General features: G+C 46.1%; 1 protein-coding gene across 1 annotated transcript in view; it reads left to right on the top strand.

The window, feature by feature from the left end:
* The window catches only part of CACNA1I (calcium voltage-gated channel subunit alpha1 I), a 286,236-nt gene extending 260,565 nt beyond the window's left edge, over positions 1-25,671 (top strand). Inside the window, exons 28-38 of the mRNA XM_005302537.3 lie at positions 753-862; positions 1,270-1,403; positions 2,437-2,507; positions 6,030-6,108; positions 7,023-7,144; positions 8,544-8,864; positions 10,240-10,386; positions 18,459-18,575; positions 19,321-19,489; positions 20,597-20,793; positions 22,782-25,671. Of these exons, the coding sequence (XP_005302594.3) occupies positions 753-862; positions 1,270-1,403; positions 2,437-2,507; positions 6,030-6,108; positions 7,023-7,144; positions 8,544-8,864; positions 10,240-10,386; positions 18,459-18,575; positions 19,321-19,489; positions 20,597-20,793; positions 22,782-23,489 (2,175 nt within the window). The 3' untranslated portion in view covers positions 23,490-25,671. The remainder of the gene's footprint in view (positions 1-752; positions 863-1,269; positions 1,404-2,436; positions 2,508-6,029; positions 6,109-7,022; positions 7,145-8,543; positions 8,865-10,239; positions 10,387-18,458; positions 18,576-19,320; positions 19,490-20,596; positions 20,794-22,781) is intronic.
* The last annotated feature ends 549 nt before the right edge of the window (positions 25,672-26,220 follow it).

The following is a 26,220-nucleotide window of genomic DNA, read 5'->3' as shown; positions in this document are numbered from 1 at the left end:
GGCAGCCAGGTCAGATTTCAGTGATGCTGTGACCATGCAGCCAGAGCGACATTCGACTGCTCTGTACTGATTTATTATGGAGCCGCTGCTTAAAAGGGAGCAGGCCAGGGCCTGTGGTACTTTGAGTAAGTCTAAAAACTTTTTTGGGGGAGGCGGTATTCACCCCCCACAGCCCTCCCTAGTTGGTGCCACTGTTGGTGGAGAACAGGGACCTCACACGGGAGAACCAGGGCAGCAGAGTAGAGGGCGGAAGCTTGCTAAACCCCCGCCTAGTCCCCAACCAGAGACATGTGGTTTCCCCTTACTGCAGATAGCGATAAGTTATTTGCTCTGATGCACTCTCTCTGCCTGATGCATTCCCTGTAGATTTATGGAAGCCATTTATAGGGTAACACCTGGGTGATGTCCCATGAACCTGATGCTGCTGCTGTCGGAGGTGCTGGGTGATGATGCTTTGTTAACCCTTTGCACACCACTGCCCTTCCCCAGGCCTGCTCATTCTCCTTAGCCGTGACTGGGCAGAGCAGCAGGTATCCTGAGAGCCCCTTGGCATGGGAGTGCAGTGTGATGGCTGCTGCCCTTGGTAAGTCTGTGCCAGCCTTCAAGTAGTTGCAATCCAGGATTTGGCAGCTCCCTCCTGCCTCCACCATTCCTGATCAGTCAAGCAGGCTGGAACTCAGTGACTTCACAAGCACATCTGTAGTTAATGCCTCTCACTCTCCACCTCTCTCAGCCTCTCTTTCCATCCACAGTCTCTTGAGACTGCTCTGAAGTACTGCAACTACATGTTCACCACAGTCTTTGTGCTGGAGGCGGTTCTGAAGCTGGTGGCGTTTGGACTGCGGCGATTCTTCAAAGACCGGTGAGCAGGAGGGCACGCAGGTCATCCGGTGAGGCAGTGAAGTTTGGGGAGGGATCTGTATCTGCAGTGGAATCCTAGAGCATGGGGGCCTCAACTTCTTCCTTGTTCCAGGTAGCAAAGATCTTACTAGCTTCACCTTAAACATACTGGAGCGATAACCAGTTAATAAGAATTATCCAACCTTTCCTCGTGTTGGAGTCTGCTGATTGGTCCAGGAAGCAGAGTAGACGGGAGTAGAATAAATGACATCCAGTCATATTAGGCTCTAACAGTCATAGCCAGGCCTCCGATTCACTGATTTGGAGGATTTTATTTTACTTTATATTTAAAATGTAATGAATTCACATGCCCCTGTCAGTCACACCGAAAAGCTCCATTCTTCCTTCTTCTTTTTTTTTTTTTTTAAGGTGGAACCAGCTGGACTTGGCCATTGTGCTGCTATCTGTCATGGGCATCACGCTGGAGGAGATTGAAATCAACGCAGCTCTCCCCATCAACCCCACTATCATCCGCATCATGAGGGTGCTGCGCATTGCCCGGGGTGAGAGAGACACTGGAGGGAGACGTGGGGCACAGACACCCCTGGGTGGGACAGAGTGCACTGGGGGCTGCCTGTGATGCCATTTCACCAATTGGCTTCTCATATCTAATCTTTGATGGCCATAGAAACTCAGGGCTTGATTACAAGAGCAGTTATTCTGGAATAGCTATTCCAGATTAACTCCATGTGTGGATGCTCTTATTCTGGAATAAGAGTGCCTTATTCTGAATTAGCTTAATCCATTTTGGATTACATTTATTCAGAAAAAAGCACTCTTATTCCAGAATAAGAGCATCCACACATGGAGTTTAATCAGAAATAGTTAATCCACCACCTTATTCCTGATTGATTTTCATGTGTAGACAATCCCTTACGCTTTCTCCCGATTGCCCTCAACTTGACATTTAGACGCACCTTTGTCCAGGAAAGCGGTACTGGCTTTCACTTTGTGAGAGGGACCAAAACGATGGGCAAATTTTGTGAGAAACAAATTCTTTCTTCTTTTCTTTTGTAATGCAAATGTTGCTGTAATTTTTACAGAAAAGACCAAGGGCCTATATGATTTGCACTGGGGAGAACAGATTTTCAGTGATGAGGGCTAATATTTGCCAAGATGCATTTGCAAAAAGGAGACAGAGGAGGGAATGAAGCGGGTGTAGAAGGATATGGAATTGGAGTAGGAGAGATTGGTGATGTGTGGTATTGGGAAAGGGAGGGCCAGTGTGCAGGATGTATGGGGATAGGATGGAAGGGACCAGAGTGGGCATGGAATGAGAGAGAAGGGGTCATTAGTACGCAGAGGAATGAGTTAGAATGGAAGGGACCATGGTGGGGGGACGTGGGGGTGGGGCATGGAAGGAAAATGGCCAGTTGGAGAAGGAGTGAGAGGTTGGTGGGTCAGTTTAACAATGGAGGAGAGTGGCAAAACACCCACATGGTGTGCTCCTTCCAGTTGTCCTGGCATATTGGAAGCAGATTTCTCTCCCTTGAGTCCCAGCACCGAGTGACACTTTTGTTTTGGTTCTGGTACCAGTGCTGAAGCTGCTGAAGATGGCGACAGGGATGCGGGCGTTACTGGACACAGTTGTGCAAGCTCTGCCGCAGGTAAAAGAAACCAGCTACTAGAAAGATGCCCCTTTTGTGCACCAGTCTTTCCATTCGTTCATTTCCCTGAGCACGCGTAGAATCAGAGAGACGGTGTCTGCTGAGGTCTTTAAGCTAGTGGCACGATGTGCCAGAGGGTCGTGCTCATGTCAAAATGTCAACCACGTGGTTACATTCATTTCTTTCTGGCCTTGTCTGCTCACGACTTTATCCCCCCATAAAGCAATGCTCCATTCCTGGGTGAGAGCTGCTTCCCTGCTTTATTTCTGGCTACCTCTTCCCCCTTGCTGCTGTCACTTTCCTCACACTCATTTGCCATGAGGATGGAGAGCAAACCGTGGCCATTTTAGGGAGAAAGCAGATGTTCAAGTATCTCTTCTGTGACCCTCTCATTCTTACCCACTTGTGCTCCCTTTCCACTGTTCTCTTCCATGCTGTGCTTGTTTCACCTCTGCCACCGCCTGCTTGCTTGCTTTCCATTTCCCTCTTCTCCTCCTTGGTCCGCAAATGATTTTGAGCCTCTCATCCCACGAGAAGCAGTGACGCTACCTGTGGTGGAGCATGCAGAGCATGCAGCTAAATGCCTCCTGAAAGGCAGCTAGACGGAAGGATTTCACGAGCTGTGAGTGGCAGCTGTTTTGGAATGAGTTATTCATGCGCCACTTCATGCAGGCATCAGGCCCGCTGAGAGAAGCCCCCGTGATGGATGAGCAGCCAGAGAGACCGTTCTCTTCTCTTTTGGATCCTCCAGAGAGACATGTTAAGGAAGGAATAATGGCCCCAAGTAGCTCTATTGATCATAGATCAGATCATTCTTCTGGCAGGCCCAGAGTAGACCGTAATCTTATCTGATATCGAAATGCACAGGCATTTGTCAGCTGATTTATCAGGTAACACACCAGTGTTCGTGAATGAGGCTGGGCTGAAAATCAATCTGGGGACAGCACGAGCAGTTACACAAGGAGCTTAATTCTGATATTTGTGTCACTAAACCGTGTCCATCTGAATTAAAGGAAATCACCTGGCACAAGAACGAGATGGAAACACAGTTTCCGGTCTTCACTGAATTCTGGGCTTCATCTGACTTCCCTCTATTTATTGAGATTCTTTATTTATCACAGTAGCAGTGAGGGGCCCCAGCTTAGACCAGGGCCCTATTGTGCTAGATGCTATAATGGAATCATAGAGATGTAGGGCTGGAAGGAACTTCGAGAGGCCATCCTGTCCAGTCCCGTGTGCTGAGGCAGGACCAAGGAAACATAGAGAAACCCTGACAGGTGTTTGTCCCACGTGTTCTTAAAACCTTCCAATGACAGGGATTCTGCAAGCTTCCTTGGTAACCTGTTCCAGTTCTTAACTACCCTGATAGTTAGAAAGTTTTTCCATATATCTAACTTAAGTCTCCCTGCTGCAGTTTAAGCTGATTACTAGTCCTTCAGTGGACATGGAGAACAAGTGGTCACTGTCCTCTTTATAACAGCCCTTAACATATTTGACAACTGTTATCAGGTCCCCCCTCAATCGTCTTTTCTAAGACTAAACATGCCCAGTTTTTTTAACCTTTCCTCATGGGTTAGATTTTCTAAACCTTTTTATCATTTTTGTATAATATGCAGAGTAAGAGACAGCCCCTGCCTCAAAGAGTTTACAGTCTAACTAAACAACGTCAGTTGTATTTTCTCCATTTTACAGATGGGGAAACTGAGCCACCGAGCTGCAGTAAGTCGCTTAGGGTCACTTAGGGATTCTGGGGCAGAGCTGAGAATTGAACCCAGATCTTCTGAATCCCAAGGCAGTACCTTGGTCACAAGGTCACCATTCTTCCATGCTTGATAAATCCTGGGTTTTTCACATTATTTCACCAAAGAACCTCACTGCTAAGCAAGGGTTCTTAATATCTGCCCCTGCACACACACAAACAACTATTAAAAGAAGGTGCCCCCTTGCAAGGAGTACTGGGTCCAGGAATTTCCAGTAGGAATTTCTGGCACTGAAGGAGTCTAGTCAGGACCTTCCTATCTGATGGCCCTTGATTCTGTAATAGGGAAAGGTTGACTTCATTTAATAAAGTTACATTATGGAGGCATCAAAAATGACTCCACAGTCAAAATTGTGTTAAAATGTGCTCTTAAGGCAATACTAAAACCCCTCTGTTTCACATTTAAATGATTTAATTTAGTCTCTATATTTTACACACTAACTCTTCAGGGGACAATTGAATTATCCATAATACTATTTTTCTCCAGGATTTATTAACATTGGTAGAAGAAGTGTTTTAAAACAATCTCTCCTTTCCCTGGCACTCTCTTCTCCTCTAGACCTTTCTCTTTATATTATAGAGCAGAGAGTCATCAATGATTTTACTTGCTAATGGCATGGAAGGCTTCTCTGGCTGTCCTGTTTGAATCCCCTGCCTGTCTTTGTTACTCTGCAACCTTCTGAAAAGTGAATAAATATGTAATTTAAAAAAAAATCCCTCTCCTCCCCCATTCAATGTGTACGCACAAGGGCACACACACACACATGTGCTGACATGACATCTCACACACAGGCTGCTTTTCAAATTTTTAAATGTAACCAGACCAGAGTGACTCCCAGCCTTTTCTGCTGCTGCCCAGTCTGCCTTCTGGACACACTGTCCTGTTCCTCACACTCCCCAGGAATAGGAGAGGCAAGCAGGGATATTGGGGATGGGTAACAGGGGAGTTCTTTCCCCTGTTACTGCTGGCACAGTTCCCGTGGTGCACCAGACAGCAGCCCCATGGGAAGCCCTGCAAGTGCCAATAGCTTGGGGCATAGAAACTGGGCTCTCTCCCACAGGCTACCTGCTCCTTCCATTCCAAGCTCCTCACACACACAGGCCTAGTTCCCTACTTGAGTCCCTGAAGTCTCTCTTCTCCCTTGTTCCCCTCCCACCACACACATCAGGAGGGCCTGGTTCATTCCTTCTGCCCCCTGCCACATGCCTACTCCCGTGGTGCTCGCTGATAGACCTGCTCTCACCCTCTTCTGCCCCCACATTTGACTAGTACCTTAACTCCCACAATGCACCAGGCAGCAGCACTGAGGGAGAGCTGGGCAGCTGGGGAGGAGGGCTCTCCAGGGTCAAATTTTACTCTCGACTCATACTTTGTCACGTGTGATAGGCTTCACGACACCATATGTGCCTAAATGTGATTATCTTCATCTCTCTGGGCTTGAAGTCTGAGGGGTGGGATTGTGAGGAACTGGATGACCGGCTATAGGCTACAAATGAAAGGAGCTGTGGTGGCTGTGAGTGGCTTTGAGGGTTATGATGTTTGGGTAAGAAGGCCTGGGGAGATGAGGTTGCTGTGAGCATGACTGGTGACTTCCTGGGTTCTGAGTGGTTGCGTGCATGAAGTTCCTAAAGGTTTTGGAGTGGAAGTATTTGATGGTGTTCTGTTGCTGCTGCTTGAGTGATGCTATCTGGCTTGGCCTGGTGTTATTCAGTCTCACCTGGCTTGGCGTGGGTTAGGCTGATACGGTTCGGTTTGGTTTCAGGTGGGGAACCTCGGACTGCTCTTCATGCTCCTCTTTTTCATCTACGCTGCTCTAGGAGTGGAACTCTTTGGGAAGCTGGGTAAGTTTCAAGCATGCCATGCTCTTGGGTGAGCCACAGAATTGCAAAAAAAAAAAAAGTCAGTTTCCCATATTGCAGCAGGCCCTGTTCTGATTTAATGAAAAGGCTGGGTATTCTGATGACCTTTATCCTCCTCTCTGGGTATTTGCCGTGATAGGAATTTCCGTCTTTCAAAAAAACCTGTCTGAAAATGAGAGAGATAGATGGCTTTCTCTCATTCTTAAATCTTTGCTTTCCATGCACTGCCTCAGCAAATCAGCTCCTGTCTGTCCCAGTGCCAGCCAAATGGCTACAGGGAAGACTCAGGAGAAATTCATGTACTCATCTGGTCCATGTTGACATGTATCAATGCGCAAAACTTTCAGCCAAGTAAATGAAGAGGGGCAGAAAATCTTCTTTCACGCCAAGAAGATTAGGCCCTTGATCAAGTGACTACTGCTGAGTGTTGTGGGGGTAGCATTTTACCACTCTTACTAGTATGCCGAGTACGTCAAGCTCACATGCACTTGCTATGCTGCTGACTGTAGCAGGTACACCCTCAAAATCCCTTCATTTTAATGGTGCCAGCACAGCAAGCTTGCAGGCATGGATCGGCAGCCATGGGGTAAGGGAGAACTATGTTTTGGACTATTAAGCATGCTGGGAGACATCCCTGGGAAATGAGTTATGCTGATTGATATCCTGGGGTTGGGGTGATTATTCTGATACGGCTAGACAATGTCCAACCATTGGTCATTACTGTCATGGACCCAGCCCATGGGACTATAGACTGGAGCCACTCAGTGTAGACTTCTGGATGTGAAGCCAATAAACTCAGAGTGGAAAGGTCACAGGGGGTCTTATTCTGAGTCCCTGGCACACTCTGGGAGCTAGGAACGTATCCATTGCACAATTATAAATCCCTTCTTTTGCAGTGTGCAATGACGAGAACCCCTGTGAGGGCATGAGCCGCCATGCCACCTTTGAGAACTTTGGGATGGCCTTCCTCACGCTCTTCCAGGTCTCCACTGGCGACAACTGGAATGGAATCATGAAGGTAACATGGGCCTCCGAGAAGGAGAAATTCTACGCTGGAGTGGGAGGGATCAGCACTGCTTGGAACTGTCAGTGACTGGGACATGGATGGCCAGCCTAGGGGTTAGAGCGGGCGTCAGAACCGGAGTCAGAGGCCCAATGCCAGAGCCAAGGGTCACAGCCGGAATCAGGAATCAGGGTCCAGGGTCAAAACTGGGTTACCTGGAGTGAGGCTAGGTAGGAGCAGGGCTGGGTCCAAGACAGAAGCTGTTGCAGCCAGGGACAAATACTTAAAGCAGCAGCTGCTGCTGGGTTTAAGAGCCGGTCTGCTGACTCTTCCAGTCAGTGAGACAGTGTAACCTATTAGGCAATCTACTACAGGCCAGCTGCACTCATTGGGGGCCTGGAGACTGGATCTGTTGCAGGCCCTGTTTTCTGACAAGAACTGTTTTCACAGGAGCTAGATAATGGGGAGAGATAGCTCGGTGCTTTGAGCATTGACCTACTAAACCCAGGGTTGTGAGTTCAATCCTTGAGGGGACCATTTAGGGATCTGGGGCAAAAATCTGTCTGGGGATTGGTCCTGCTTTGACCAGGGGGTTGGACTAGATGACCTCCTGAGATCCCTTCCAACCCTGATACCAAAAAAACAAAAAAACAAAAAAAGTAGTAGATGTTGGCTTGCCAGTTCAGACCACTGGCCCATCTAGTCCAGTATCCTACCTCCTGCCAGACTCGATCAGACCATTGGCCCATCTAGTCTTGCAGGCAGCTGGCGGAGAGAAGTGTAAACTCTCTCCTCAAGGAGCAGGACAACAGTGTGGCCATGCTGAGAAGGGAGATTCACCGCCATCACCACCCTAGCCCCTTCTCCCAGGCTGAGTTGGGGGCGCATTTGGTATGACACACACCTGGAGCTGCAATGGGAATGGCTTGTGATTTAGAAACCTCAGGCAGATAAGTTTTCTCCCCTACGTTCAAATCATATTGCTCCAAATTAAATAGCTCACAGGGAGTCAAGGGGGGGAATGAACAATTCTTTGGACATGGGTAGTGTCTTTGGGAGATGAAGGGGATTAGGCACTTAGTTGCAGTGACTCTTGCTCACATTTGCAGGATTAAAATGATCACATTTGCAGATCTGGAAGGAATTTTCTCCCTAGGCCTATGGGGAAGAGGGCACCTGTTTCTGGAGCACTGAGCAGAGATTGTCAAATGTGATGGTCTTCCTGTGATTGCCGGGGGCACTGGGCACTGAGGATCCCATATGCTCAGACAGTACCGGGTATTGGAAGACCTTAGTCCTACCTGGCATTGGATTCTGTGTTTTTTGACTGAGGGAGCAGCCAAATTTAAATTCTTACTCTAGTCCTTCTCTCCTTTTTCCCACCACTTCCTCTTACACCTGCCCTTTCCTCAAGGATACCCTGCGGGACTGCACCCATGATGACCGGAGTTGCCTCAGCAACCTGCAGTTCATCTCGCCACTCTACTTTGTCAGCTTCGTGCTCACAGCACAGTTCGTTCTCATCAACGTGGTGGTAGCTGTGCTTATGAAACACCTCGACGACAGCAACAAGGAGGCACAGGAGGATGCGGAAATGGATGCCGAGATTGAGCTTGAGATGGCACACGGGCTCTGCCCCCGCAGCATGGGCTCCCCGAGCTCAGGACGGGGTGGAGGAGGTGGGAGAGTGGACCCTGAAGGACATCTGTGCATGAGATGTTTCTCTCCAGCACAGGTGGGTAAACCTTTGTGCTTACCAGGAAGACTGCAGCAGGCTGGAGTGGGGAAAAGGAGGGCAGTCTAGATGATTTAGGGATTAGTAATGGGATACAGACTGGTGACTGGTTTGCATTCAGGTCTAGCTTGGGTGAATTGGGTTGTGCTGGTGCATTGGTGGAGTTGTGTGGGGCCAGGACTGGAATAGCAAAGGGTGCAGGGAGTAATACAGGAAGGTTGGAGGTGCATTGTCAGAGCTGTGCAGGAAGCTCAGGATTATGATAGGAGGGGTGCTGCAGGTCAAGATTAAGGTGCATTAGCAGAGTATTTTGTGTGGGGAGCTGAGGATTGGAATAGCAGGAGATGGCGCAGTACAGGAGTGAGGTGCTTTGGCAGAGCTGGAAGGGAAGCTTACGCAGTGCCTGTCTGCACCGGCAACTAGTGATGTTAGTCCCTCCATTTCACATGAACACTAAGGCCTGGTCTAACTAAAAAGCGAAGTCAACCCAGCTTCATCGCTTAGGGGTGTGAAAAAACCACCCCCCTGAGCAATGTAGCTATGCCTAACCCCCGGCATAGACAATGCTAGGTCGATGGAAGAAGTCTTCCACAGACCAAGCTACCACCTCTTAAGCCTGGTCTACACTGGGAAGGGGGATCGATCTAAGTTACTCAATTTCAGCTACATGAATAATGTAGCTGAAGTCAACGTACTTAGATCGACTTACCGTGGTGTCTTCACCACGGTGAGATGACTGCTGCCGCTCCCCCGTCAACTCTGCCCGTGCCTCTCGTGGCGGTGGAGTACAGGAGTTGATGGGAGAGTGCTTGGGGATCTATTTATTGCGTCTAGACTAGACACAATAAATTGAACCCTGCTGGTTCGATCGCTGCCTGCCAATCTGGCGGGTAGTGTAGACTTACCCTCAGGGAGGTGGGTTCCCTATGCCAATGGGAGAACCCCTCCTGTCAGCATAGGTAGTGTCTACACCAGGGGTTTTCAACCTTTTTTCATTTGTGGACCCCTACAAAATTTCAAATGGAAGCACGGACCTCTTTGGAAATCGTAGACATAGACTGCAGATCCCCAGGGGTCCATGGACCACAGGTTGTAATCCACTGGTGTACAATGAAGCGCTGCAGTGGCACATCTGTAGTGTTTCAAGTGTAGACAAGCCCTACGTGCTGGATTCTGCCATCATCACTCACCTGAAGTGACACCTTGCGCCACGACCAGCCTCACTGACTTGAGCGAGGTTGCTCATAGAGTAAAGTGCTACGCCCTCTGAGTAAGGGTGGCAGAATCTGGCCCTAAATTCGCACAACACATTAAAGCAAAAAACTCTGGGTTCTTTAAATAATTTCTCCCATCCTCCCCCTTTCTTGTCCCCTAGGAGAACTTATGGCTGGACAGTGTCTCTTTAATTATTAAGGACTCCTTCGACGGGGAGTTAATGATCATCGATAACCTATCGGGCTCCGTCTTCCATCATTACTCCTCGCCGGCCATGTGCGAGAAGTGTAACCATGACAAGCAAGAGGTAACCTGCGTGCGAGGATGGGGAGGGAACCCCCCAATACACACACACATGCTCATACCCTTGAGGTTTCCCTGAGGAGAGCTCCATAGATTGTTTAGACAGAAGCTTCGACCTTTGTTACTACAGTGAATTTCTGATATTGGCCTGTCCTCCTAAGCAATGGGAGACACGTATGTACTAGTGGAAAGCAGGAAGGAAAGGCAGATGAACCAGGAAGGATGACAGGAGAGAATGAACTAGAGGTGGAGATATCATTGCTGTGTATCAGTTTTCACTTAAAGAAGAGATTTGTTTATGTGAAGGACACAGTGTATCTTCCCCAAATTTTCAGCACTCAGGGCCCAATTCTCAGAGCATTTAAGCCTATGCTTAACTTTAAGCATGTGCTTTCTGAAGTCCCATTGATGTCCATGGGAGTTAAGCACGTGGTTAAATGCTTTGATTAATTCGGGCCATAATCAGTGAGGAAAGATTGGATTTTCAAGTAAGTCTGTTAATTAGTTTGAGTTAAAATTAGGGCTGTAGATTAATCGCAGTTAACTCACACGATTAACTCAAAAAAATGAATCACGATTAAAAAAATTAATCGTGATTAATTGCAGTTTTAATCACACTGTTAAGCAATAGAATACCAAGTGAAATTTATTAAATATTTTTGGATGTTTTTCTACATTTTCAAATATATTGATTTCAGTAACAACACAGAATACAAAGTCTACCGTGCTCACTTTATATTATTATTTTTATTACTAATATTTGCACTCTAAAAACGATAAACAAAAAAATAGTATTTTTCAAATCACCATATACAAGTACTGTAGTGCAATCTCTTTATCGTGAAAGTGCAATTTACAAATGTAGATTATTTTTGTTACATAACTGCACTCAAAAACAAAACAATGTAAAACTTTAGAGCCTACAAGTCCACTGAGTCCTACTTCTTGTTCAGCCAATTGCTCAGACAAACAAGTTTGTTTACATTTACGGGACATAATGGTGCCTGCTTATTATTTACAATGTCACCTGAAAGTGAGAACAGGCGTTCACATGGCACTTTTGTAGCCAGCATTGCAAGGTATTTACATGCCTGATATGCTAAACATTCATATGCCCCTTCATGCTTTGGCCACCATTCCTGAGAATACGCTTCCGTGCTGATGACGCTTGTTAAAAAAAGAATGTTTTAATTAAATTTGTGACTGAACTCTTTGGGGGAGAATTGTATGTCTCCTGCTCTGTTTTACCCGCATTCTGCCATATATTTCATATTATAGCAGGCTCGGATGATGGCCCAGCACATGTTGTTTCTTTTAAGAACACTTTCACTGCAGATTTGATAAAATACAAAGAAGGTACCAATGTGAGATTTCTAAAGATAGTTATAGCACTCGACCCAAGATTTAAGAATCTGAAGTGCCTTCCAAAACCTGAGAGGGATGAGGTGTGAAGAATGCTTTCTGAAGTCTTAAAAGAGCAACCGTCCGATGCGAAACTACAGAACCCGAACCACCAAAAAAGAAAATCAATCTTCTGTTGGTGGCATCTGACTCAGATGATGAAAATGAACATGCGTCGGTCTACACTGCTTTGTATGGTTATCGAGCAGAATCCGTCATCTGCATGGACACATGTCCTCTGGAATGGTGGTTGAAGCACGAAGGGACATACGAATCTTTAGTGCTTTTGGCACGTAAATATCTTGCAACGCCAGCTACAAAAGTGGGATGTGAATGCCTGTTCTCACTTTTAGGTGACATTGTAAACAAGATGCAGGCAGCATTATCTCCTGCAAATGTAAGCAAACTTCTTTTTGTGAGCGATTGACTGAACAAGAAGTAGGACTGAGTGGACCTGTAGGCTCTAAAGCTTTATATTGTTTTATTTTTTAATGCGGGATTTTTTTTTACATAATTCTACATTTGTAAATTCAACTTTCTTGATAAAGAGATTTCACTACAGTACTTGCAATGGGGGAATTGAAAAATACTATTTCTTTTGTCTTTTACAGTGAAAATCAAAAATAAATATTAACTGAGCACTGTGCACTTTGTGTTCTGTGTTGTAATTGAATAAATATATTTGAAAATGTAGAAAACATCCAAAAATTTAAATAAAAGGTATTGTTGTTATTGTTATTGTATTATTGTTTAACAGCGCGATTAATCGTGATTCATTTTTTTAATCGCTTGACAGCCCTAGTTAAAATTAATTAAAAATTGGCCCATTAAGGAAGTTTTTGGGTCTCTTTTTTTTTTTTGGAGGGGATCCTTCTAGCTAAAAATGGCTTCTTATTAAGGATGGGAGTTTCAAAATCACATAAAGGACTTAGGAGCACAAGACCCATGGACATTCCATGAGACTTGTGCTCCTAAATCACTTTTAGGTGGTTTTGAAAATCCTTCCCTAAACCTTTGGAATTTCCATTAAAACTCACTGAAAACGCTGAAAGAAATTAGGTTATAATTAAGTAAAATTTTTAACAATTGTTGTACCTAACTGTTATGATTGTGGTTAGAGTTGTGTCAATAGCTCAGGTTATTCTTATATATTGTCAATGTGATATCAGCGGTAACACAACCAATCATCACCATTCCCTGTCTAGTTAATTTGCATTCTACAGTTTTATTGGTTGAAATGAGTTAGCAAAGTTAGAGTGTCAAAGTTCTCATTGGTAGATTACTCTCTCCTCTGTACATAAAGAGAGCAATGGATTAGCTCCATGCCCCTGGGTCCAAGGCACCAGGCCTTCTCCTCCCAGCCACAGCCTTCTCAATGAGTCTTCCTCAGAGGCAGCAATAGGCAGATGCTGCTATTCTTCTCCAATTGCTGAGTCTTCAAGCCCTCATCCACAGGGGGCATGTGGTGGTATACACAAGATTTTGATAAGTAACTAGTAATTTGGGGTGCTTGCATTTTTGGGTGCCCAACTCAAGGCCCTTCAAGGGGCCTAATATTTAGAGAGTGAGTGCTAAGCACTTTCTGTTAATCAGGCCCATTTAAGGCATCCCAGGGTGGGCACCCAAAAAATGAGGCACCCAAAATCACTTGTTGCCTTTGAAAATCTTGGCAATAATCTTCAGCATCATTCATGGGAAGGCAGGTGGCAGGAGAATTTTCCCACCCTCTCATGCAAGAAGGTAGGCAGCAAAATCACCACACCACCACCAAGGGGTAGGGTGGCAAAATTTTCACAACCACAAAGGATACTTGTGGTGGCATCTTCCCCCATGGTAACAAAATTTTAGAATCCAAGTCAAGGGAAAGGGAAAGTAATAGGGCTAAAGAGAAAGATGATGAATCATGGATTTTCATGAGCATCATTACTATGTATGTATGTATGTGGTGCTGTGTGCCACTGAATTATGGGTAGGTGACAACCAGCAGTAGCCTTGAGCACTCCCGCTAACCCTACAGACATCCTCTGGGTCCCCAGGGTCTCCCATGCCTACTTCAACTCAGCATGTCAGCAAAGCTTCTAAGCTCAGCAGAATTTCTCTGGCCCCACTTGGGTCTTTCTTTGAGTCATCTGCCCCCTACTTCTCAGCTCCCCCAAGTTCCATACCTTGATTCCAACTTCTGGTCCCAGATATTCTTCCCTGCAGACTTTTTGAAGTCTGAAGGATCTGCTGTGAACATTAGTAGATTCCACATTGGGTCAGTGGTCCCTGCAGACCTGTTAAGGTCTGCAGCAGATTCTGTGGACTTCAGAAAGTCCACAGGGATACAAAACTGGGAGAAGAAGCAGGAATCAAGGTTTGGAGCATAGGAAAGGAGGGAAGGCTGGTGAATAGTAGGAAGCTGATTTCCAGAGGATAGCTGGGAAACCAAGGTCATGCAGAGTTTCTCAGCTCCACAGAGTTCTTTGAACTCTCGTGCCTCATCGTTCCCAGGGCCCTGCAGTTCTCCTGGTTTACTTGGTCCCATTTCCTATCAGAACATAGAGGCTTCAGCAGGTTTCCTCCTGTCTGCCTGTCTTGTTCCCTATGTATGTCATAACCATGTCAAACTGTTAAAAAAACACAGGAGCTCTCCAGACAAAATTCCTTTGTTAAGGTGGAGTTAAGGTTGAGAAGACATACAGGAAGACACAAGAGAACATAAAACAAAATTTGGATTAAAAACACAGCAAGAAAAGTATTTTGAAATATGAATGGAAAGAAAACAGCAATTTCATAAAAAAAACCACACACACAGACAAGCACAGGTGGCCAGAATGATAACCACAATCAATAATCATTTTTTTAAATATAAAAAGATTACATTAAAATAAAAATAAGAATAAAAAACTTGTGCTAAAAATGAGGAAAGTGAAAACAACTATGAAAGAATTGATTTGTAATTTAAAAGAAGTTCCAATAACCACTTTAGAATTATAAATTATTTTCCAAAGTTGATATTTTTGATTCATATAACTACATTCTGGAATTTAAAGGAAATTATTGATCAACTCATGCAGGAACAATTTAGCATTAAAATTTAGATATTTTTATTTTCTAAATCATATTAAAGTAAAATTAAAGTTCAACGTTTTAACCAGATATATGAATCATTATTTTTTATCCATAATTACATAGTATAAAACTTTTGTGAAAAACAACAAGGAAATTCCACCAGAAGAACACTATGCTGTGTTTCAGAGTAGCAGCCGTGTTAGTCTGTATCCGCAAAAAGAAGAACAGGAGTACTTGTGGCACCTTAGAGACTAACAAATTTATTAGAGCATCCGAAGAAGTGGGCTGTAGTCCACGAAAACTTATGCTCTAATAAATTTGTTAGTCTCTAAGGTGCCACAAGTACTCCTGTTCTTCTTTTTACTATGCTGTGTAACACTGAAGGCTGACCAGATACAACCACTAACATTAAAAATCTAGGATGTACACAGACATTTCAAACACACTGTAGAGTAATGAATCAAAATGTATATAGACAGAGCACATTCTTCATCTGGCCCTATTCAATGTGTGTGAGCTTCGTCAAAATTATAAGGAAGCACCATGCCAAAACAGGTTGAAACCGGCCCGGTGACAACACTTGCCTACAGCCTTCAAGCTGTTCCCTTCTTATCTAGGGCTTGATCCAGCAATGTACTAAGTGCTCCAGCTCAAAACACTACACATGCTTAAAGTTCTTAAGTATGTGCTAAGTGTTCTGCTCTGTCAAGCGAAAGTGGTCAGCACTAGAGCCATGCAGATAGTGAGGTTTTGGGTTTGCTGGTGATTCCAAAAAAATTGTTTTGAGCCACCCCCAAACCAAAATTTTGAGCAAATTGAAAAGTAAAAAAAAAAAAAAAGTGTTTTGGATTGAACAAAATGTTTTGTTTTGATTCTGAGAAGTTTTTAAAATGTATTTGCATGTGTAAAAAAATTAAATTGAAGGAAATTTCTAAACAAAAAGTCATTTTGATCGGAAAACTCGAAAAATGTCAAAATGAAACGCTTCAACTTTTGGGGAATTTGGGGGGGGAGGGATTTTTTTATATAAACAGTTTGGTGAAGTGGACACAAATTTGCAAAATGTTTCAGTGTTGCCAAATCTGCATTTTTCACCCAAAAAAATGTTGGTCAAAAGATTTCGCTCAACTCTACTGGGCATCTTGCAGGACTCAGCCCCTGGAGCCTTGTTTTCAAAACAGTTCTTCACACAAAGATTGTCATGATTGCTTCCCTATTTTCAAAGGGATGATCTGGTGGCCCCTTCTGCCTTGAACTCTATAATTTGTTATGTCTGGATCTAGTCATTTTTCTAAGGGATATAAGAAGTTCGGTGACTATGCATGTGGCCATCTTTGAATTTTTTAAACCAATCTACTGGTATAGTGAACTGCCCACTGTCATCATTTCATTTTTACTTCGTCAACTTTATTCAGGAGAGTTCTAAGTAGTCTGTAGTCTATAGAAGTTGTAATATTAAAATATAAGAAGACCCTTGTTCTCTTTTCATGTCATTGCTATCATTTCATTTTCTGTCTTTATGAGGTTTGCGTACACACTAGCAATGTGTATTGATGGTCTATCATGGAGTGTTTAATCCGCAGCCCAGGGTTTGTCAATGAAAAATGGTAAACCTGCTTTGAGCCTGCTCGTTGTCTATTTATGACTTTGTTAAGTCTGTCTTTTTGTGTAGACTGCGAGATGGACTGATTTGCAGAATAGCAGTTCAACAAAGAGTAAAGTATTCCTATGTTTTTGGTCACTGATGATTTGAAACGCTTTGTTATGGCTGAAGGAGGTTGTCTCAGATTTTTTCCTATTTCATACTTACATGCCTATAGGGACAGAGTTAAGGTTGTTTTGGTGAAATGTTTGCTTATACATCATGGATGAGCACACATGTCGAATGGGGCTGGATTCAGACTGTTTCTCTAGACCATAAATTGTTGTTGACTGGTTGCTGAGTAGCGTGTTTGACATAATGCAGTTGTGGGTTTCTGAGTTTGTTAATGCTCTGAGTTGGTGGCTTTTGTATTTGAGCAATCTGAACAGTTATACAACATGGTGTTCTTGTGTTGGAACAACCTAATGACTATGGATGTCGGGTCTCTTTAAAAATGTAGATCAGGTTTTTTCTTTTGTTTATTACAAGTGAAATATCACTCTGAAGGAGTCCTCTTCCAATCACTGACACTGGCAAAGACCACTAAACTTCCAGCCTGAAGGAGTCATATCACCAAATCATCTTCTTATTGTTATTCACATAGTGCCACTGGTGCACCCAGTCTGTTCAAACACATAGGAGGACAAGATCCCAGTCCTGAAGGAGCATGCAGCCCTAAATAAGACAGATACAACAACAATAAAGGATCAGGTGCAGGAGTAGGAGCTAGCTCTGCTCTAGAGACCAGTGAGGGAAGGCTGAGGGAAGGAAGTATGTTTGAAGAAAGAGAGGGAGGCTGGTTGGCATACAGGAAGAAGGAGAAGCTTTCCAAGTGTAGAGGAGAGATGCAAATGGGAGAAGGCAAAGGAAGCACTAAGGAGAGAAGGTTGGGGAGGGGAGTGTAGGGTGTAAAATGGGATGGGGGATGAAATGAACAGAGATGTAGGCAGGAGCAGAGCTGTGCAGAGCCTGAAAGCTGAGAATGGTGAGCTTTGTTACACCTGATAAAGAAAGAGGAAGCCAATGAAGGGAATGGAGGATGGGGTGCCATAGATAAAGCAACAGGGAGGAGAAGATGTTAGTTAAGGTGTTGGATAGATTAAAGGTGAGAGAGGGAAGAAGCAGAGAGGCCAGAAGGGAATAGCTTATAGTAGTGATGGTGAGAGAGAATCAAAAGCATGATACTGGCATGGACTGAAAGTGGCATGCTTATCCCTGGCATGAAAGAGCCTTCACACTATTTAATTAGGATAATCTTCATTAGCCCCAGATTGAGGGGGCCTTCTCCTTGTCCAGCATCAGAGCACACTCTGTTGTCTCCAGACTAGGGGTTTGTGTGCACAACATTTAGTTTGCAGCAAGGTGGGGTGTGAATCCACACCGCACTAGCCTGATGTGGGCTGTCTGTCTGCATGGACCCTACTGAAGGTCAGAGAGGACTAGATTAATGAACTGTTAATGCATGGCAGCAGGTCCACAGGGAGAGTCCGTCTGCCAAAGGCTAGTGCAGGCTAGATTCGTACCTCAGCTTGCCACGAACTAATTGTTGGTGTATGGGATTTTTCCCCACTGCTCTGTCTCTGGGGCAGACTATTCTCCCCAGACTAAGGAAGTCCTCTCCTGGCACTGACTCAGTGAGCCCTACGCTCGAGGAGCCTGGTGCCAGACTCTGACCCTGGGACAGACTCTGGATTCCCCTCTCCATCTTTCACACCAGGGGAGTCTTGATCAGGGAACCCATCATCTGGACTGGTTCCTGGCAGCTCCCAGTTTTCATTTCCGTGCTTTACTAGAAGTGGGTTGTCTCACCAGGCCTAGCTCTGGGTTAGGAAATACATAGTATAAATAAAGGAATTTTTTTTAAGTCACTCTCAGGTGTATGGGCTCTCTCCCTGCACCCATCCAGCCTTAAAACAGCAGGAGTGGTTGAGAAATAGATTCAGGCCATATCCTGTGACAGCTTCTTTCTCCTCCTGTAGGTTCAGCTGGCTGAAATGGAAGGCTTATCCCTCAACTCAGACAAGTCTTCTTCCATCCTGCTAGGGGATGATTTAGACAATCGCAGCGTCTGTCAGTTGAGTCCTAAGGAGACTAAGGTAGGAGCATCCTAGGTATTTGGGATATCTGCATACACAGTGGGAAGCGTGTGCATCCTCCCAGGTCCTGAATGACACGTCCTTCCTTGAAAGAGCCACCATTCCTCCTAGCAGTGGTTTGGCAAGAACCCATTCCTCGCTCAGGGCATGGGAGTGAATCCCATGAGGGTATGGCTTTTCCCAGTGGAGGAGGTTACAAGGAGTGAGTGTCTCCTCTCCTCTTCACTTCTCCATGCTGTCTGAAACAGGGTCCATCACAGAACTTATGTGCACACAGCACAAACCATGGGAGGGGCCTGCATCTTGGAACACGACCACAACATCCGTTGGCCAGCTGATCGGGTACATGTTCCTCTTAATGTGCCGAACTCTGTACCTCTGTCCCAGCGCGGCCTGGAGTGCCATGTATTCCCCTACTGGTCACACTTCACTCTCATGAAGAATGTGAGTGTCAGACACTTAGCAGCAACTCCTCCCCTAGAGACTTTTCACTCAGACAGATCTGATGAGAACACGGAGGGGGGTGCAAGCTACAGCTCCCTTCACCGCTATCAATGGCTTGCTTTGACTGGAAATATATTTAGGGGGATGGGGATGTAACCCTTTGGAATGTCCATTTGCTAATATGAATGTGCACTGTCCAGGTATCTTCATAATCCACCCCATCTCCAGAGCTTGCTCAGGCAGCTTCACCCCATCCGTGTGATTTTTAATTTCACAAAGGATATCTCTTTAATTTTTTCAGCAGGATGGCCAGAACAGTCCTGACTCCATGGGCATGGGAGATTTGGGGGAATGTTTCTTCCCATTAACAACTACAGGTGCTTCTCCGACTCCGGAAAGTTACTTGTGTGAAATGGAGAAAATCCCTTTTAACCCCGTCCAGTCCTGGCTGAAGCATGAGAGTAATCAAGGTAAAGAAAGTCCCCTCCGTTCTCCTTGACAGTGTGGTCGTTTGATGCTAACTCCACTGACAGTGCAGACTGGTTCAGTTAGTCTGACTTGGCTCTGTTTTATTTTGGTAAGGAATACAGTTGATATGATACGGGATTTCACTAAAGAAGAATTCACTCTCAATTTGCCAATCTCAGTGTGGTGCAGAGCTTAATTTGTAATGAAAGAGGTGCCGGGGCTCAAGCAATTGATTTACATTAATAACTGATGCGGCAAGCTCAGAGGTGCTGGGGCTATGAATTGCCAAACCTAGAGGTGCCGGGGTTCAGTCCTGGCAAGCCCTGGCACAAATTAAGCACTGGGGTGGTGCTTGCTTGGTTTCCCTGGCACCTTTTATAGTGACTATTGTCTTTCCTCAGAGTTGCCCTAGACAGACAGATGTTCACAGTCTTAAAGGACATGATTCTCTTTTACACTAAGGTCCCTTTGGACAGCTGAAGCAGGATGCAAATGAGAATGAGGTCCAAAGACTTCAAAGCCAGTGTCACGTCAGCTAGCAATCGGGTGGATGAACTGTGCTAACTCTGTAGTGTAGACAGTGCCACCATCTCCTGAGGCCATGCTCCTTATCTCTAGAGTCCGTACTTTCATCTGCCTTGGAAACAAGAGTCCTAATTTCACTTCTGAGCACATGTCTCTGGCCTTATGGGGTCATTGAGCTCCCCAGTCACCTTTTTGTGTATTTCCCTTTTCTACTACTCTGCAGGAGCCCAGTTGTAAGTCCGTTGACTTCAGTGGAGTTGCACCTGGGTTAAATTTGGCCTATCATGTCTCAGCCTTTTTCTCCAAGGACATGTGAGGGGAGGGGGGACATGTTGCTCCTAGCTCTGATAATGCTTCCGAGTCTGTTACAAACTCTGGTAATTATGTGGAAAGTGGGACCAATGGAATGTGTGAACACTCGGCACTCCGGATCCATGCCTGGGAGTACATGTCACTAAACACCTTCAGTTTACAGGGCTTACGGACCCTTACCTTGGTAGAAACAGAGACTCCAAAGTGGATCAATGGACTCTTGAGGTCTTATTTTTCTGTTTTCATTCCACCTCCTTGCCCCACTCTGCCAGTTCCCCCCAGACCCTTCTCTCCAGGTACATCCAGGCCACTGTTACCTGTACCAGCGGAGTTTTTCCACCCAGCCATCTCTGCCACCCAGACTGGGCAGGAGAAGGTTTCCTGTCCAGGCAGCCTTCCTAAAATCTCTCTGCAGGGTTCATGGGCATCACTGCGATCCCCAAGTGTGAACTGCTCACTACTCCACCAGGTAAGGGCCCTGCTTCCCACCAACCCACCCACCCACCCACCCACGATAGCGGCCCCTCATGTGTACCCAAGCAAAGAGGGAGCTGAGGGGAGGAGAGTGAGAAGAAGGGCCTAGAGCAGACATGCCAAACCCACAGAAATAAAAACAGAAATTGGGCTTGTTTTTGGCTTAATTGGCTTGTGAGTTGCTTGTTGGCTAGTTTTTGTCTCGTTGTAGCTTGTTGCTTCTTTTTTTTAATTGGCTCCCGGCAAGCAGGGGCAAGCGGGGGAGAGAGTCAGGGGTGCACAGCGAGCCCACCACAGTCCCAGACTGCACACCAGGGGGATCTAGTCACATAGAGTGTTGGGGTTCTTAGGGATTGGCATGTTTTGGCCTTGTTTTGAAATGGGATTAGCTTGATTTTTGGCTTTTGTGAAAGTTGGGGTGCTTATTTACCACATGAAAGTGCACTGGATCTGGGGGGATCAAAGGGCTAGATCACTACTGGGAACAGAGAGTACACTAGGTTGAAGAGTTATTCATAGTGAGTACTAGGGAAGAAGGAGCTGGATGGCACTGGCCCTGTGCCTCCAGAAAACATGCACTGGCCTGGTTTAGGTCACAAGTTAGCTTGACAGCCTCAGTCTAGACCCAAGTAGGCATGAGTTCACATTGGCTCCTGAGCGTTGCCTCCCGGGCTCCTGCTGCTTGGATGGCAGGTATAAAGAGGTAGCTCCAGACACCCCTGTTTATAGGTTTGGTGCTGATCCAGCTAATGGCAGCAGAACACTTTCCACTTAAGGACTTGGTCTGGTGGTGGAGAGTGCATTAGCCCTTGGGTTCAACACATGTAAAAATAGTCTCGGCAGGAGTTAAAGAAGGTGGGTAGGAAGCCAGATGTGTTCACAGGGCCCAAGCAGCGGGGCAATGAAGTCCGAATAGAACTCAAATGGACCTTTCTTCATGCCCTCACACCCAGTGCTTGTTAGGTCTGTATCCCATCCAGATGGACTCTGTGTCCCTGTCCTTGTCTCTGTTCATCTCCCATCTGGCCTCTATCTCCCAGGTAGATATTGCTGTTTGTCACTTAGGAGACTGGGAAGAACAGAGCAGAGAGGGGAAATAAAATGTATTTGAGAAACACAGGTGGTGGAAAGGAGAAGCCATGAGGACTCCCCTGCTGTGCTTATGCTAAGGTGTCTCCTGAATGGCTCATGTTCTGGGCTGCAGGAGAGTGAAGTTGAAGAAGGGTTGGCCTATTCCAGAGGAAGAGAAAATCAGACACCCTCTAATTCACCTATGATAAACCCTGAGGTCTCCAGAACCCTTTGTTATAAACAACTAAAATGTGAAATAACAAAGGAGACCAACAAAACAGAGAAATTAAGGCTGTTTTTCCCTCCCTTTGGGCTCTCCCCATCTCCACATCACCTTATTGAACAATTCTGACCCAACATTTTTTCATCAGAATTTGCCAGTTCATCAAAACCAAAATGTTCTGCGGAGATGGTTGATTTTGTTGCAGTCCCGACAGATCCCTGCCTTGTTTCCAGTCAGCAGGCTGACAGGGAGCTGTGAGCCCTTGCTCCTCAGCAGTGTGGGTTTGCAGGGTATATGCCCCTGGGGCAGCCTTCCATGTGGATTGCCCCAGAACCCGGCTCCATGGCATTTGGCAGAGAATTTCAGAATGTTTGGTTTGCATTTCAAATCCGAGTGAAACCAAATTTCAAAATACCAAAATCCATCGTGAAATAGAATTACCTTTCTCTGCCCTGCTCCGATTGTGACCTTATCGCCTGATGGTGACAATGGAACAGACAGTCCCACAGCTCAAAGGCACCCGTAGAGGCTGAATACAGGGTCAGAGATGTTCTGGCAATCTAACTGGTGCTTTATAGGAGCCCTTCCAAGTGGACTGTAGCTTGCCACATTTCCGTCTCACCCCAGTTGCCCCAGATGCAAGGATCTGAGATTGAAAGCTTTCCCTTTGTTGCATATTGTTCTCTCAGGGCACGGAGAGCGACACCTCCCTCGATGACAGCAGGAGCAGTAGCTCAGAAGGCAGCTTGCAGACCACCCTGGAGGACAGCTTGAACCTTAGCGACTCACCCCAGTGCACCCTGGACCTCCCGGTGGCACTGTGCCCGATGCCAACGGCTGCCACCCAAAGAACCATGGCAGCTCCGCTTTCCCCTGCATCCCGGAGGCGGAACCTGCGGGGCCGTGGGATATTCAGCCTGCAGAACATCAGGCGGCATCAGCGGAGCCACAGCAGCGGAGGGAGCACAAGCCCTGGGTGCACTCATCATGACTCCATGGACCCTTCTGACGAGGAGGGTGCGGGGAGCAGCCTGAGGGGTGGCAACAACAGCGAGCAGTCAGAGACCCTCAGCAGCCTCTCCCTGACATCCCTTTTCTCCCCACCCCCACCGCCCCCGGGCCGGGCCCTTGTAAAGAAGTGCAACAGCACAAGCAGCCTCAGCGCCAACTCCTCCTCCCGAGGGCCCACCACCAACGAAGCCAAGTCGTTCTACTCGGTTGACCCCCGGGGGTTCCTCTCCATGCCCTCCTGGGTGACGGACTTCTGCAAGGACACCCCCTCGCCGGGTGATGGTGAGGGGTCGGACAGCCCCGATAAACTGGGGACGGCAGACCGCAGCTCCCCACTCCCTTCTGAGCTGGAGCTGGGCAATGGAGTCAGCAAGAGGAACAGATGAGGGTCCCTGGGGTAGGGAGGGGAGCGAGCAGCGTGGGCAAGGGCGCGCCTTGTGCTACCATTTCCCAGCAGCAATTCCAAAGGATTGTGGGGAAAAGAAACACGTAAACACAATATATAAATATATATATATAAATATATATTTAGTAAATACTCTGGTACTGTACCTCCAAGGTGTGAGAGAGCGAAAGCAATATGGCAACATTCCCGCCCACGTGCTGGACCTGGAGCACCACCGCAGAGACCCCAGTGATGAGGAGGGCACCGCTGGGCTTGGAGGGACTGGGCCCACCAGCCAAACACCTGCCCGGGTGGCAGCCGTTTAGTTATATACATATACATAGAGAGAGAGATTGATTTATTTATTTTTTTTACTGAGCGACTATGACTTCCAGAAAGTGCTAAGCAGGAGAAAGGGTGGGGGGACTTGGGGACATTCTTTTCAAACAGGGAGGGGGAAAGGAGATGAGAACCCAAGGAGGGTTTGGTTGTTTTTGAGAATGTCATTCATCATTCATACTTCCATTTTGAAAATGAATGATCCGGGGCCGGCTCCTCAGCCAGTGTAAATCAGCAGAGCTCCATGGAGGTCCTCAGCTGGAGTAAATCAGTAGAGCTTTGGTTTCAGTGGAGAAATGCAAGTTGACACCAGCTGAAGATCTGGCCCAGAGAGCAGGAAAACCCAAGCGGAGGGGGAGCATTGGAAGTGATTTGAGGTTACTTTGATGAGTGCGTGTGAACGCAGCAGGAATGCTCTGGGAAGGGAGGAGATGGAGGCAACAAGGCAACTGCTGAATGTGTTCATTTAATGGTGTGTTTTGTTTTATTTTATTTATTTATTTATTTACTTGTTTGGGTTTTGTCTTTTTATTTTATTCCCCCCACCCCACCCCCAAAAAAGAAAGAAAGCTGCTAAGAGAAGAAACTCAGATGTTCAGGGTTTGTTTCCCCCCACCTTAGGTTTCTGTAATTGTGACAAATTTTATTTTAGAAGCCCAAAGGCGCAAAAACTGTCTATAGAGAATCGGATCTGTTATTTTTTATATATCTATATCCATGTATACATTACAAGAAAAAGAAACTAGAATTAAAAAAAAGGCAAAACAAAATGAGCCTCAGTCAGATATTAAGTGCAGTCAGTCCCCAGGCTCAGAGCTGGGGTTTGTGAACCAAACTCTCTTCCCAGTTCCACTGATGTGAATCCACAGTAATGCCACTGAAGTCAATGGGGCTCATTCTGCTCTCACACCGGTGTGACTCTGTTGACATCAGCGGAGTTATCCCTCATTTAAGTATGATCAGAATCCAGCCCAATGGCAGTTGAGGGTGTGGAGGACTTCACAAGATCAGGCTCTGAGGGCAGAATTGTGTGTGTGCAACATCATGTCTATTTGACTACCTAGTGACAGTTTTGTGTGTGTGTTTCTCACCTTGGCTGTGTTTTGCAAAGGAGTGTGCACTCGTTGTCAGGGAGGTACATGGCTGGTTGCTGATTGGTGTCCATTGATTGTGTGGTATGAACGCAGATTGGCCCCCAATTCCAGAGGATCTGCTTCAGGATCAAACTGAAAACAGGAGAATCTGATTCTCTTTCATAACTACTGCAGCAAGCCCCCTGAGACTGTACCCCTGTTTCAGGCCGGCTATGTGGTCAAGTTTTGCTTCACCATTCACCCTCTCTACTTGTGAGAGTCCATTTTTAAGCACTCATCTGTTTTGTATCCTTTCCAGATTTATGGGTGGATAGGACAGTGGACAAAGAAATGACCTGAAGAGCTTGAAAAAAGTGGGAGGCAATCCACAGGCTCACAGGGTTCTGACACGGGTATTTCTGAGAGCAAGAAAGAATGAGAAAAGGGATGAGGCAAAGAGAGGGAAAGAAGCACCGGGACAGAGAGAGGGAGGTTCAGAGGACATTGCTTCGTCATATTCAGAGAAAAGAATGAATCTCCCACAGGGGTTCCTGTCTAGACATGGTTTCTCTTGGAGGCAAGAGGGCTGGTGCAGCAAACCCCTCTTGGAAGCACCTTCCCCACTGGAATCAGAAGCACTGTGCTGCCTGGTACTGTACAGATTTGCTCATCTGGTTTTTGAGCAGCTGCTTCACCCTATAAACTGGGGCTGTGAACGCCAAACGTGTCAAGTGGAACAAAAAAAAAGGATAAATTAATTTATGTATTTGATTTATTTGTTGAGAGTAATCTATGCTTTGTGGAGAGTGCACAACTCTGACTGCAGGCATGCCGGGGAGGACAGGAAAGCTGGAGTCCCCACCCCGGCAGGAAGGCTGCTGGTCCAGATTAATTAAAGCAATAACAAGGGTTTCAAATGTTTTTTGCACTGGCTGTTCCTTGGGTGGGTTCTCCCTGCACATTCCATCACTGGAGCAGAAGAAAAAAGAACCATTATGGCTCTATATTACCTGGGAAGAAAATGGTCAATCCATAGTAGACGAAAGGCTGACATTGGCAATTCTAGGTCCAATATTCGATCCAGGAATACTTTGAAATTGGAGACCAGGCTTTACACAACACAGACAGCCTATGCACAGTGTGTCCCCAGTTATTTCAATTGTGGCCTTAGAGGGAATGAGAGAAGGAGCTGGGAATCTCAGCTGCACTGGGAGCCGGGTAGACAAGTATCTTGTCTGACCTAGGAATGGGCGAGGAAGCTGGGATGGGAGTGGTGCCAAATCTCCTCCAATATATGGTCACGTTTGAAACAGGTTCTCC

The sequence above is a fragment of the Chrysemys picta genome, chromosome 1 (assembly GCF_011386835.1).
Source record: "Chrysemys picta bellii isolate R12L10 chromosome 1, ASM1138683v2, whole genome shotgun sequence".
Taxonomy (NCBI): Eukaryota; Metazoa; Chordata; order Testudines; family Emydidae; genus Chrysemys; species Chrysemys picta.
The sequence above is the reverse complement of the archived record's forward strand: the minus strand, read 5'-3'. Positions and strand labels throughout refer to the sequence as shown.